At 32.3% G+C, this 14,608-nt stretch overlaps 1 protein-coding gene across 1 annotated transcript in view; it reads left to right on the top strand.

Annotated features, from left to right (window-relative positions):
- LOC108364373 (sex-lethal homolog) overlaps nucleotides 1–10,039 on the top strand; it is a gene marked incomplete at its 5' end in the record, with an annotated part of 19,348 nt that extends 9,309 nt beyond the window's left edge. Inside the window, 3 exons of the mRNA XM_017618043.1 lie at nucleotides 1,126–1,485; nucleotides 9,284–9,465; nucleotides 9,557–10,039. Coding sequence (XP_017473532.1) covers nucleotides 1,126–1,485; nucleotides 9,284–9,465; nucleotides 9,557–9,932 — 918 coding nt within the window. The remainder of the gene's footprint in view (nucleotides 1–1,125; nucleotides 1,486–9,283; nucleotides 9,466–9,556) is intronic.
- Nucleotides 10,040–14,608: the final 4,569 nt, after the last annotated feature.

Below are 14,608 nucleotides of genomic sequence, written 5' to 3'. Positions count from 1 at the left end.
AAAAAAAAAATTAAAAAACCGAAATAAAATAATTACAACTCTTAAATATTCTTTGTTAACTCGCACTTTGTGAAAATTTTTTTGTAGCAAATTTTAAATATTTACACCAATAGTATATATTTTTTTTTTAAGTAAAAACTGCATTTAAATAAAACTTTACGCTCATTCGCACTGTAAGATCTCACTTATCTAATATTCTAGCACTAGCGCTCATTTTGTACATATGTATGTCTAAAATGTTTTCTGTGACTGAATTTGAATTTCATTGAATTTTTCTTCAACATTAAATTGTATTGTTGTCGTGCATTAGTTTATGTAGTTTTATTGAAGAGTGTTTTGTGTTTTCTGCAAATGGCCAAAGTTGAAATGAATTGATTACAAATTAAATGTGTTTTGCTGCATACAATTTTCAGAAGAAAAAAAAAACATGGATTACATATATTTTTCGCATCCAACATATTACTTACTATTCGTTTCCTTGATCATATATTTGTAATTAATTTTTTCCTTTCACAAAAGTTTTTCTGCAAATGTGTTTTGCAAGCGTTAAATTTATCACCAAAAAATGCAAAGAAAAAAATTTGCAATATTTTAAAAAATTTTGAACATGCTCAGTTAAATAAAAATCCAAGCAAGCAATGCAACAAAATAATATATCCGAATATCCACTGCTACTACTAAGTCTTGTTGATATCCTTCAGAAAAACAACAACTTTGAACAACTCAACTTGAACACTTGTATGAAAAGCAAAAGCGCCAACTATTGTATGTTCGAAACCTTGTTTGTTTGAATTAATATTTCAGTCACGTTATGCGTTTTCACCGCAGGACACAGATTTCACCTCATCGTATCCAGGTCCATCAATGAATAGGCGCGGTTATAACGATTTTTCAGGCGGCGGCGGCGGTGGCGGAGGTGGTGGTGGTGGTGGCGGCGGCGGTGGTGGTGGCGGCATGGGTTCCATGAATAATATGGCGCCCGCCGCGNTATCCTTCAGAAAAACAACAACTTTGAACAACTCAACTTGAACACTTGTATGAAAAGCAAAAGCGCCAACTATTGTATGTTCGAAACCTTGTTTGTTTGAATTAATATTTCAGTCACGTTATGCGTTTTCACCGCAGGACACAGATTTCACCTCATCGTATCCAGGTCCATCAATGAATAGGCGCGGTTATAACGATTTTTCAGGCGGCGGCGGCGGTGGCGGCGGTGGCGGAGGTGGTGGTGGTGGCGGCGGCGGCGGTGGTGGCGGCATGGGTTCCATGAATAATATGGCGCCCGCCGCCAGCATGAATTCTCTGAATTGCGGCAGCGGCGGCGGCGGCGGTGGTGGCGGTGGCGGTGATGGTCACGGTGGCGGCTCGAATGGCACAAATCTAATTGTGAACTATCTGCCGCAAGATATGACAGATCGCGAACTATATGCTTTATTTAGGACAATCGGTCCTATAAACACTTGCAGAATAATGAGAGATTATAAGGTGAGTTGATTTATCATATTATAATGTTTTTTTTTTATTTATTTATATGTTTATCCTGAACTGTCGTCACTACACGCCTAAAGTATTGTAATACAAATAAATTTACGCCCACCAATGCTGTGCGGTGACCGATTTTTTGTTTGCCCCAATTTACATGCAGTTGCCTAAAAATAACCTCAAAATCACTTTCGCAACTTTTTTATTAATTTTTTATTTTTGTGTGTGTAGAGTTTTACCCGCCTCACTTGGCTGGGAATCATTTATCATCGCGGCTGACAGTGATGTTGCAGCATTTGTTACCTAAAATGGCTTTTAGAATAGCGAAAATATGGAGCGTACATTCTGTTTTTTACATATTTTTATTTCTCCCTCTTTTCTCAATCAAATTCAGTAAAGAGCGCAATGTTTTTCTTGCCGGCAAAGACGGGAAAATAATTATACATCTACATATATGATTACTTCAATGTCCTATACGCTCTTGGAGGCAATAATATAGTTTTATTATTTAGAATGGGTAATGGGTGTGAGGGATATATGATGTCAATAAGGAGGCTGACTACCTAGCGAAACAAGCAACTACCCTTTTGTGGGCTCATCACTAGGCCCTACACGGGACCCTGTTCCCTTCGCTATCACCTCAGTAAAATTAATCTTTCAGGAGCAAACCTCTTTCGCTTTTGCTAGTCCTAGAGACTAGCTCACTTGGGTGGTGCTCATTGAATCTATTGGAAATTCGCAAAAAAAAACACGCCATTGGACGTGCTAAGCTACATTCCCATATGGGGTTCTCTACCACACACAATAGGTCACTTTAGAGGTCGCGGTGCATATGGCCCACAGCAATAATAATATTAATATGTAGTTCAATAGTTCTTATAGTGACGTTTCGAAATAGTCGCCTAAATAATGGATTTTGATACACATTTTAAAATATTTTATTTATTTTTTTTACATAACTAATTTTATTCAATTTATGTATTCAAATGTATATATTTTTTAAATAGATGATGGTAATCCTGTGTATTTTTTTTTTTGGTAATACAAATTTTCTTCATACCAATATTGCATATAGTTTTTTCAACATATTTTTTTTTTACTTGATNGTGAACAATTAAAACTCACTAACAACCTTCCACTGCGGCATTGCACCGCTTTCCCTTTCAATGAAACACTCATATTGATTTCCTTTTGCTTTGTATCCTCTTTGTACAAATTAGAATTTCGAAATGATTTGAATTGAATGAAAGTGAGTGGGGTGCGTGCAGGCAATGGAATTCATTTAATTAATGGCACGATATTGAATTGAAATAAAACGCAGCGTTGTGTATTGAAATGTGGTGAAACGTGGTGAAATGAAAACATAAATTATAAAAGAAGCTATCGAAAAAACAACATAATTGAAAAAAAATAGAAGTAAATTGAGACAAATTTAAAAAGCTATTAAACAAATAAAATGAGAAAATTAGATACTCGTACCTAACAAAGCCGATGAAAAGGTGAAGCACAAAATAAAACGATTTAAAAATCAAGGTAAAAAATAGACAGTTTTAAAATTAATAAAAAAATATAGAAAACTAAAAAGTTAACAAAAATGAAATATAATAAAACAACAAAGAAAATATAAAACAATAAAAAATAAAACAAAGAAATAATAAAGAATAAATAAATATAATAACTTAAATCAAATTAAATTAAAAATAAGACCAAAAAATATCTAAAAATTAGACCAATAAATAAAAATAAAACCAAAAAATTAATAAAATAAAAAAGAAACAAAGATATAAAAAGGTTAAAAAAAATATATATATAAAGGTTTAAACAAAAAATAAATGAAAACAAAAAAAGATAAAAAAGTAATAACAAAAGATAATAAAGTAATAACAAAAGATTAAAACAAAAAAGCAAAGAAAAAAATTAAAAAAAAAGCAAATAAAAAAGATATAAAAAGTTACAACAAAATAAAATAATAAAACAATGAAACAAAAAAATTAAATAGATACAAGGAAATAAATTTATACAAAACATAAATAAATACAAAAAACTAAAGATAAATTAAAAAATAAACTAAAAATACATAGATATCGAAAACAATAAGGAAAGAAAATAAAATTAATTATAAATTACAACAACAAAAACAGTAAGTAAAAAACAAAAAATAAAATAAAACAGAAAAATGCAATAAAAAACGTAAAAAAGTAGAAATTTTAGAAAAAACCATTAATTTTAAGAAGAATATCGAGCCCTAACCCCCAAAAGGGCGTAAGCTGCAGAAAGTTATTTTCCAGTAAGCGTNAAATATATATATATAAAGGTTTAAACAAAAAATAAATGAAAACAAAAAAAAAAGATAAAAAAGTAATAACAAAAGATAATAAAGTAATAACAAAAGATTAAAACAAAAAAGCAAAGAAAAAAATTAAACAAAAAGTAAATAAAAAGATATAAAAAAGTTACAACAAAATAAAATAATAAAACAATGAAACAATGAAACAAAAAAATAAAATAATAAAACAATGAAACAAAAAAATAAAATAAAATAGATACAAGGAAATAAATTTATACAAAACATAAATATATACAAAAAACTAAAGATAAATTAAAAAATAAACTAAAAATACATAGATATCGAAAACAATAAGGAAAGAAAATAAAATTAATTATAAACTACAACAACAAAAACAGTAAGTAAAAAACAAAAAATAAAATAAAACAGAAAAATGCAATAAAAAACGTAAAAAAGTAGAAATTTTAGAAAAAACTATTAATTTTAAGAAGAATATCGAGCCCTAACCACCAAAAGGGCGTAAGCTGCAAAAAGTTATTTTTTATTAACTCGGAAATTACTTTAGATACCAATGTGAAGGTCAATGAAAAAGTTACGTTTGATGTTAGGTATATAATACTGGTGTGGTTTTATTTTCCCATCTTTAATGAAACAGGTGATTTTGTCGCTACGCCCTTTTGGCCGTCACAAAAAAGGCTGCAGCACGCAATTGCGGCGGTTAAGCTATAAATATATATATATAAAATAAACATTTTTTTTTGCATTACCAAAAACCATTTTGATGCCTTTAACTCATTTTTTTTTTTGTTATTAAGTAAACGCTTCTACATACATAACTTATTGGTTAAAATACTATTTGTCTATAAAAACTAATGCACACAAAACTTTCACACAAAAATGTAACAATTCCCCTCTGCAATGAGAAATTGTTCACGGAGAAAAAAAAAATGTAAACAGAGTACAATTAAGCACTTGAACCAAAATTGCTTTCGCTACAACTTTGTAACGGTACTTCGGAGGACTTTAAAATTATGACAGCTGGAACAGAAAATCCAAAATTTTGCGCTTACGCCCTTTTGGCGGTTAGGGCTCGATTTGTTTATAGCTAAAGAATGATATCCATTTTTACCGCAGTATGCCTTTCAATTTATTTAAATACCGCAATCAACAACGCCAAGAAATGACAAATGAAGCGACAAGTAAATCATCAGTTCTTCCACTTTATTGCAATTATTCACTGATATATGTATTTTTTACCCAGAAGAATTCCTGCAGGTAATTAAATTAACTTGAAACCAATTTAAAAAACTACTTTATTTTCAATTATAACTAATTGAAATTCTCACTTTTTTCCCTGCAACGAACTAATTTATTTAACATGGCGATGCCCCAGGAAACGAGTCAATTATCCGACTCTACATTTGATCTCAACTACTTTAAAATGCATTTGGCTTAAAGAACTTCAACTTGAACGGATGCAGGCATGTACAAACTTTTTCTCTCACATGCCGTCATTTTGTCCTGCAAGAAGTACATAAATACCAAAACTTTTCTACTCCATTTTTTATTGTGGATAAAAATAGCAAATCTTATTCTGGCCGTGTGTACAAAGGAGCAATGATGAGCCATGATTAAAATATTTTGAAAGAGAAAAATAAAAATAAATGTGAAAGCTAGGTGCAGCGGAAGTAGAGAGGGGAGAGAGAGTGAGTATAACAGCAATCAAGCGACATGAGCTGAAAAATTATAAAAATTTAAACGAAACATTCTTGAAGTTGATGAAGCGCAAAGAGAGAAAGAAAACTATGTAGCAATATTTTTGTGGGAGATGAAGACTTTTTGTATTTTTTCTTTGAGTGTGAGCGAAAGTTTTTGTCAATGAATATGGAAAGCGTAAGACAATTTCGCGGAACCATGGAAAAAATGTGTGGAGATACATACAGTTTAAATTAAAATAAAGGGAGGCGGTTTAGAATGAAATAAGATGGAATGAAATAAAAAAAAAGAATAAATAAATTAATATAAAGGGCGAAACTATACAGTGTTTACATGAGGCTATTTTACAGCAACTTTTAGTTGAAAGCAACAATCGCCAGGTGTGAACGACCTTTCAACTAATCGCTTTCAATGAAGTTGGGGGGCAGCCAACTTTTGATACAACTAATCGCCTCTAAAATTGCCTGTAAAATCGCCTCATGTGAACACCGTTTGAGCTTAAATGAAAATCGAACTGGAATAAAATAAAATAGACCAGAAATAATAATGAAATGTAAAAGTAATATTAACAAGAATAAACGTAAAATAACACTAAAAAATATATAATAGAAATAAAATAAAATAATAAAAAAAAAACAAATAAAACAACAAACAGGCAAAAAAAAGAAAATAAATCAAATTATTATTATTGCTGCAAAAAGCGGCTATGAAGTCGTCAAATAGATGGTGCGTGTCGATCCTTTTCTCGCGGGTCTATTGAGAATACCTGGTCTATGGTGGATTTCACAGATCTAAAGCTACACTGAGCTTCGACACAATATTCTCAATTCGACCTTGTAATCGTTCATAGAAGGCACTAAGATTACGATTACAGTAATCGTAATTTTAACTGTTTTTAAATTACGATTACAGTAATCGTAATTTTAACTTTTTTTAAATTACGATTACTGTAATCGTAATCTAAGTTCGTTCGATGAAGGATTACTGTAATCGCAATCTTGTTTTTTTAGCTTGTTGGGATTACTGCAAACCTAATCGTTTAGTAATCGTAATCCTTATCGCCCAGCTCTGGTTGGCAGGCCATCAGCTCCACCAGCTTTTTGGTTTTTCAGCCGCGTAATTGCTATTCGTACCTCGTACCGCGGCGGGACATACATATGTATAACAGCAATTGCCATCATTACAGAGGTTGAAATCAAATGCTTGCTGCATATTTTAAAGCTCAGCAATAGTGATGCGGATATGCGGGTGCGGATGCGGAACCCGTATATGGTGCTTGCATACAATAGTTGCGTTCTAGGTGCTTCACGATTTGCAGCCGTTCCCGGTCGCCACCTTCCATGAGGTTTATTAATGGCGGAAGCAGATTTTACTCTACATCCTGTAAAGCTAATAATCACACTATTCCCATACCAATGGCAAAACAAGAAAAAAAACTGAGCGCATTATAATATAGAAAATTGTCATTATTTTGGGCAATTTCTGGATAAACAAGAAAAAATAATATAAACAAGGAAAAGTACAATAATAAAAAATTAACAAAAAAAAAACACAAAAAAATTTACCAAAAAATGCTAAAATAAAACAAGAACAAAATTGATTAATAAGCAAAGAAATAAATAAACAAAAAATTAAAGAAAAGAAACAACAAAAGAAACAACAAAAGAAAAAAACAACAAACAAAAAACTGACAAATAAATTGTGATAATTTAATAAAAAAAGTAAATATTAATAGAAAGTAAAAATTAATTAAAAAGTAAAAATAAAAAAAAGTAAAAATTAATAAAAAAAAGTAAAAATTAATAAAAAAGTAAAAATTAATAAAAAAAAATTAATAAAAAAAAATTAATAAAAGAAAATAATAAAAAAAAATAATGAATAAAGTTGAAGTCAAAACTAAAAACTTTGAAAAAATAAAGTAAAAATAACCAAAAAATTAAAGAAATATAAAATCCATGCAAGGACGGAAAATAATATTCTTTTTTAATTTTAACCAAAAAAATCAACAAGTTGACATCGTCCTAAACCAATTTTAACTACAATCACGTATATTTGTGTACGTACGCGCTACTGTAATTTACAATGATTTTTATTTTTCGAATTTAACCAAAAAAGAATTGAAATCAATAATTAATATTTGAGTTTTAATTTTTCCATCAAAAATAATGATTATATCGAGGCCTAACCACCAAAATATCTTAAGCGACATTTTTTCAAAATTTTGTTTTTGATGCAGAAATTGATCTAGATGCTCTAAGAATAATTCGGCATCAAAAAGAAAGTTTTGAAAAATATCGCTTGCGTTATTTTGGCGGTTAGGGCTCGATATTATGATTGTAAGTTGCGTCTGTATGGCCTTTTCAAATTTATAAATACAGTGAAACCTCTCCTAACGGAGAGTGCACAAGTGCGCTCGGGTATAAAAATGCACTTAACGCAGTGTGCTGAATGCTGTCGATATCTAAGCGTGGCAGATAACAATTTTTACAGGCAGACATGCATCCATCCAGCCAAATACTTTGACATATGTATGTATACCCAACGCTTGTTCGTTTGTTTAGTCACGTGGAAATATTTTGTTGTTTGCAATTGCCAAGCTGTTGCTGCCATCGAATGTTTATAGTGAACTAATACTGACTCCTCCATTCAATTGCATACATATTTAGTAGAGCAAGGCAAGGGAAGCGAAAAAGACGTTTGCCTGCCTGCACTGCTTTGACGGTTCATAGCTCTGTCTTTTCTTGTCTTGTCTTGTATTGTCTGTTGTTGCTATTCAATTTGATTTCATTGTGGCGTCTACGCTTGTGGAATTACGCAGGAGAGGAGAGAAATACTAACAATAATGTTAGCGTACAAACACGTCGTTAAAGCATAAAACAGTTCCCATTCAATGACAATTGTAGAATGCGTGCGGAAAGATTCGCAGAAATTGCTTGAGAAAAAAAAAAAGCCAAACCAAAAGGAAACAAGCAATCAAAGGATGCTAATTTCGTTGATTCATATTGCAATTTTGTTAATTTTTCATCTTTGACTTTTGATAGCAATGAAAGAGAATAACTTTTGCTATCAAATAATCAAAGCGAATTCATATAAGGCGATGTTACCAGAGCAGCTGAGATTTTCGTCTCGGTGATTTTTAATGTCAAAATGATGTATTTCTTGTACATTTGTTGTAATTCATATTGTCACTGCTTAGTGTAATTTATGTTTTTGTACGCCTACGACCACTTTGTATGAACTCATCTTGCAAGTAATACTTTTTTGGACTGAGTGACAAAAACACAAACCATATTTAAGTGAAAAACAAGGATAGGTATAATGTCGATTTTTTTTTTCTGCAAAAAGTGTGACCTTTTCATTGCCCTCTTTTTAGTAGATATTTGTGCGCAGAGTGCAATGAAAAGGTAGAAAAGAAATATGTACATTTTTGCTAGCTTTGTGTAGACTTAGATTTGTTCATTTTGACAGGTACAGAGTTGGCTTCATTTCGATACAAATTTCTAGACAAAAGCATCCTGTGACTACCAAAATGTATAAATCTGTAAAAATGTACAAATCGTGCGATGCCTGCTTAAGAAGGCACATTTTTCGTTCAAATGCAATAAGAATGGTCGCGGGTAGGAAAGAAGGAGCAAAACAGAAATATTTCCCCACCATATTTACGTAGATACATGTATGACTCCTAAGAAATTCTAGCACAATATTAAATCCGAAATATATAAAGTTTAGCCCTACATACATTTGTATATACGTTTGTGCATTTAACTCATTAAATAATTTCTACTACCTTTATTCTAGGTTTCATATGCTCGCCCCGGTGGTGAATCGATTAAGGATACTAATTTGTATGTAACGAATCTACCACGTACAATAACCGACGACCAATTGGATACCATATTCGGTAAATATGGCATGATTGTACAAAAGAATATACTGAGAGACAAATTGACGGGCAAACCGCGTGGCGTTGCATTTATAAGGTAAGTTTTTGGTTCACATTGCATTTTACACAAATTAAATGTCAATTCAAATTTTACACTCGATTATCTTTTCTACCTATTACACTTACAGATTCAATAAACGCGAGGAGGCGCAGGAAGCAATTTCGGCACTGAACAATGTCATACCGGAGGGTGCGTCTCAACCGCTCACTGTACGCCTGGCCGAGGAGCATGGCAAGGCGAAAGCGCAACATTACATGTCACAGCTGGGCTTGATTGGTGGTGGCGGTGGCGGCGGTGGTGGTGGTGGCGGCGGAGGCGGCGGTATGGGTGGTTCAGAAGGCGGCGGCATGGGCGGCGGCATGGGCGGCGGCATGGGTGGCGGCATGGGTGGTCCACCACCACCCATGAATATGGGCTACAACAACATGGTGCACAGAGGTAGACAAAATAAATCACGTTTCCAAAAGATGCATCCCTATCACAATGCACAGAAATTCATTTAAATAATGAAAAAACTCTTATTGATACGATCGCAGTGATTGATGATGATCGTTTGCTCGTAGTATAGACGATCCTTGATAATAAGATTAATAAGATATGATGATTATGATGTTGATAGAGAATTTTTTGGCGAAGCAAACTCATGAAGTACAGATAGACAGACAATGCATGAAAGCGCGGAAAGCTAAGGATAAAAGAAATGTGAATTACAATATTTTTTGTTTTTAAACTTCAACAAGCCCATACTACAACGCGCGGATAGCGTAATAAAAATTGAATAATTTTTTTCTTATTTTTAATTGAATAGATTTTTTTTGTAACTTTTTTTTAAATATTTTCCTTAATTTGTTTCATGCGATGTGAGACATAAAAATCCCTAATATTTATAATAATAATCCGTGTTGCTTCAGCTTTTGGGCTACCTAAGCGAAGCTAAAAAATATCTAGTAATATTCAATTTATTTTTAAGCGTGTTTCTTTTTGTTTTAAGTTTTTTTTTGTAAATGCTGGCTGGTTTAAATCTGATGAGTTAGTATTCTAAAAAGTTGCTTTGATGTAAGTAAAATGTTTTCTTGACATCTAATATTTCGATAATATGCATGCGTTTTATGCGTAATTTCACATAAATCGTAGAACGCGTGGGTTTTTGTATCCGAGTAACTTGTCTGAATATATACACATCAGTTTTTAACTTAAAAAGAGCCGTATTCCCATAGAGGTTTTAAAATTTATCTGCCTTGAAAAAACGTGTTTGAAGGGCAGATAAATATTAAAACCTTCTTGAGAAAACGACAGTAAGCAGTTAAATTCTATTTTTTCTACGGAAAAATTTATATTTTTTTCATATCTTTTTAAAATCTCACAAAAAGTAATTCGCAATTTTGTGGTACTATAAGAATTTAAAAAATTAAAAAATAATCAAGTAGCATACTAATATTAACCCATATTATCTAAATATACATAGAACACATATATTCAAAATATGTAGAGAATACTTATTACATGAAGNAAAAAAAAAAAAAAAAAAAAAAAAAAAAAAAAAAAAAAAAAAAAAAAAAAAAAAAAAAAAAAATAGTGTGGAGCTCAGAAGCAATTTTTTCGCCTTATATATGTAAAATGCGCCAAGAATAACTGCAAATTTGTTCAAAAACGTCTTTCGGGTTTCAAAAACCCTTTTCTTCTCTTTGTAAATTGGGCTGCTTAATGTTTTTGTGCTCCTAAAATAATTTCGATTCAAAGTAACTTTTTTGCACAGCATAATATTTTTTTTTTAGTGTCAAAGGCGAGTATTGACTTTCAGTTTTGAATATTGAAATTTGCTTGCTCATTCGAAATTTCTTGTCGCAGCAAGAAAGCCTGCATACAGAGAAAAATGAAAGGCGCCGCACGGCGCAAGTTTTTAAACAAAACTTTGAAGCTTAAGAAAGTTTGCTATTATATATATTTTTTTTTTGTTTGTGATTTTTTATTTTTTTTAAGAATTTTATATCAACCTAAATATTATAATTTGAAAATGAATAGTTATGTATGTACATACAACTCTGTTCGAAATAATAGCAGTGGCATATAGTCAAAAATTTCTACCGAAGAAAAAATATCTCAGAACGAGATTTCATCTATGATTTTTATTTTGTTTTATTTGTTCATATTTAAGTTTATAAGAAAAACAGTTATCAACAAAAAATACAGCACTCTACTTTTCATATGAATTAAAATTTGCGAAAAGAAACATTTTGATTGTGATTAAAAATAGCAGTAGTCAACATATTACATCAAAAACCAAAATTAAAAGAATTAATTCATTATATAACACAAAGTAAGCCTTAAATTATTAATATTTCGTCGAATGGCCCTTATTCGCGAGCACTGCTGCGCACCTACGAGGCATAGAGTCCACCAAACGCCTACACCTCTCGACGGGAATGTCCTTCCACGCCTTTTTCACAGTCCTCCAGAGCTCTTTGACATTTTTGGGATTATCTTTGCCTACAGCTTCTTTGACATCTGTCCAAAGATTTTCAATGGGATTGAGGTCAGGTGATTGAGCCGGCCAGCCCATGACCTCCACCCCTTTTGAAACGAACCAATTTTTTGCCAACCTGCTGGTATGCTTTGGGTCGTTGTCTTGCATATACACCCATTTCAGAGGCATCTTCCACTCTGCATGTGGTAGCATGGTTGACTCCATTATCTCCACGTACAACTTGGCATCCATGTTTTCTTTTATCCAATATACAGGACCAGTACCGTGATAGGAGAAGCAGCCCCATATATTGATTTTGGCACCTCCATGCTTTACTGTCCTGGTAACAAATTTTGGGTTAAAAGAAGAATTCTTTGGCCTTCGGACAAATAGTCTGCGTCCTTTGGAACCAAATAACACAATTTTGGTTTCATCGGACCATAAGATGTTCCTCCATTTTTGAACTGGCCAGTTCAGGTGCTCTTCAGCAAATTTTTTCCTGGCCTGTACATGTCGTTGCTGCAGTAATGGTACCTTCCTCGGGCTTCTTCCGAAAAGTTTAGCTGCAATGAGCTTCTTTCTGATCGTTGACGAGTCCACATTAAGATTCAGCTCATCTCTAATCTTTTTGGAGGTATAAAAGGGTTTTTCCCGCGCCAGAGCCAGTATTTTTCTCAGCTCTGGCTTCGAAAGAGCTTCTTTGCGACCTCTTGTTTCGCTTTTTGGCGTCCATTTTCTAGCGTTAACAACCATTTTTGCTGAACAGCCGAGCAAATCCTGGATAAACTTGTAAGTTTTCCCCTCCGACAGCAATTTCTTAATAAGTTCTCGTTTTTCACCCGTGCAATGTTTAGCGCGACCCATTTCTCGAAAAAAATCGTACTAATGTTTTGCAGCCAATGTATTGGTATAAAAAAACGTACACAGACCTAAAAATATTTAAAAAAATCTCAATTTCCCTCGAATTCGTCTAATTGCGTCGACTACTTCGGTTGCACTGCTATTTTTAAGCACAGTAAAAAAAGGAGTGCGTAGCTCAAAAATTAACGGGACTCTTTGAACATGGCAACTAGATCAGAATCTAAAGTAAATTCAGTGGTGCGGTATTTAGGGCTACCATCTGGCACCAAAAAGTTTTATTAGCAGTTGTTATTAAAATTAAATTAAATTCGAGATATATTTGTTATAAGCCACTGCTATTTTTTCGAACAGAGTTGTATATGTACTATTTTTTTTTATATATTTTTTCTTTTTAATTTTTTTAAATTTTTTAATTACACATTTTTTTGTATAAGTTTTTTTTTTTAATAAAGTTCGCCGCGATTTAGCAAATGTTTTTTTTTTTTTTTTTTTTTTAATATTAATTCCTAATAATTTTTGTTTTATGCTTTGAACAATATTCATATGTATAATTGTAGTGCCAGTCGCAAACAAATCCAAAATGTTCGCCCAGTTTATGCCAAATTTCTATGCTTACAGTGCCCTTACATATGTATGTATGCACGTATATACATACATATTTAGCGTCGCTAAACACGAATAATGGCGCGAGGTCAAAAGTTGACCACGCATAAGAAAACTTCAGCGAAGAAATACTCTTAACATGGTTGACGGCGAAGAAAGACGCGTTAAAATATTTGACCGCCAAGAAGGACGCGTCAACTGTTTTCCCGGGTGTAACAGTATGTTTACGGGTGTAACAGTATGTAAATTCCCCAAAGAGTTTTTGGGGAGTGATGCTGAAGTGACATCCCTTGGTCAGGTATAAATCTATGTTTACGTGTCTTTCTTCGCCAAAGTTTTTCTTAAGCGCCCTTTTCCGTAAATTTTTTTTACGCTTCTTTTTTCGCCGTCGAAACACTAGTGCGCCTTTATTCGTGTCTAGTGACGATAGTTATATTGTGTACATCTTATCTACATAAAAACTTCAAAAATATTGGTTTTTGAATATGTGTCATAACACCACATTTTTTCAAATTTGTCTCTTTCAGCCAAAACCACTTAATCGTAAAAAGCTACGTACAGATCTTTAAATTTCATAACAAAAAAATTAGGGCTGTGCGATTAATTGATTATAAAAAATTTTAATTAGTCATAAAGTAAATAACTTATTCGATTAATTTGAAATCATGATTACTCAAAAGTTCAGTTACTCGAGTAATCAAGATTATGATTAACCGAAAACAAAGATATTTGAGTAATTTGCTTTATAAATATGTAATCAACATTAGTGGTATTCACCAAGTTGGTCAAGTGGCCCGGCACTCTGGCAAAAGAGCAAATGGGCTCAAGTAACGACTGGACAACAGTAGTTACTTGAGCTGAGCTGCTCTTTTACCAGACTGCTAAGCCACTTGCTCACTTTGGTGAATACCACTATTATGAGTAAAATGCGTAATCAACATTTCAAAGTACTCTTTACATATAAAAAAGTTGAAATTCATTGATACTTTGAAAACAACGTTTCTGTTTTCAAAAATTAAAATTAAATATTTTTTTCATATGCAGAATGTAAAAAAGAAAATAAGCATTTTCCAAAGCAGAGAGCAAAATTAATTTTTTGAGTGATGCTATTTCAAGTAACTCGATTAATCATCGTTTTGAGTAATCAAAATCTTGATTGCTCGAGTAATTGATTAACCGAATAACTGATTAACCAACTTGCTCGAGTAATCGAATAATCGCACAACCCTAAAGAAAAATACATTCTTTTAT

Source organism: Rhagoletis zephyria, unplaced genomic scaffold (genome assembly GCF_001687245.7).
Source record: "Rhagoletis zephyria isolate East Lansing unplaced genomic scaffold, Rhagoletis_zephyria_1.1 Rzeph_scaffold_01544, whole genome shotgun sequence".
Lineage (NCBI taxonomy): Eukaryota > Metazoa > Arthropoda > Insecta > Diptera > Tephritidae > Rhagoletis > Rhagoletis zephyria.
The sequence above is the reverse complement of the archived record's forward strand: the minus strand, read 5'-3'. Positions and strand labels throughout refer to the sequence as shown.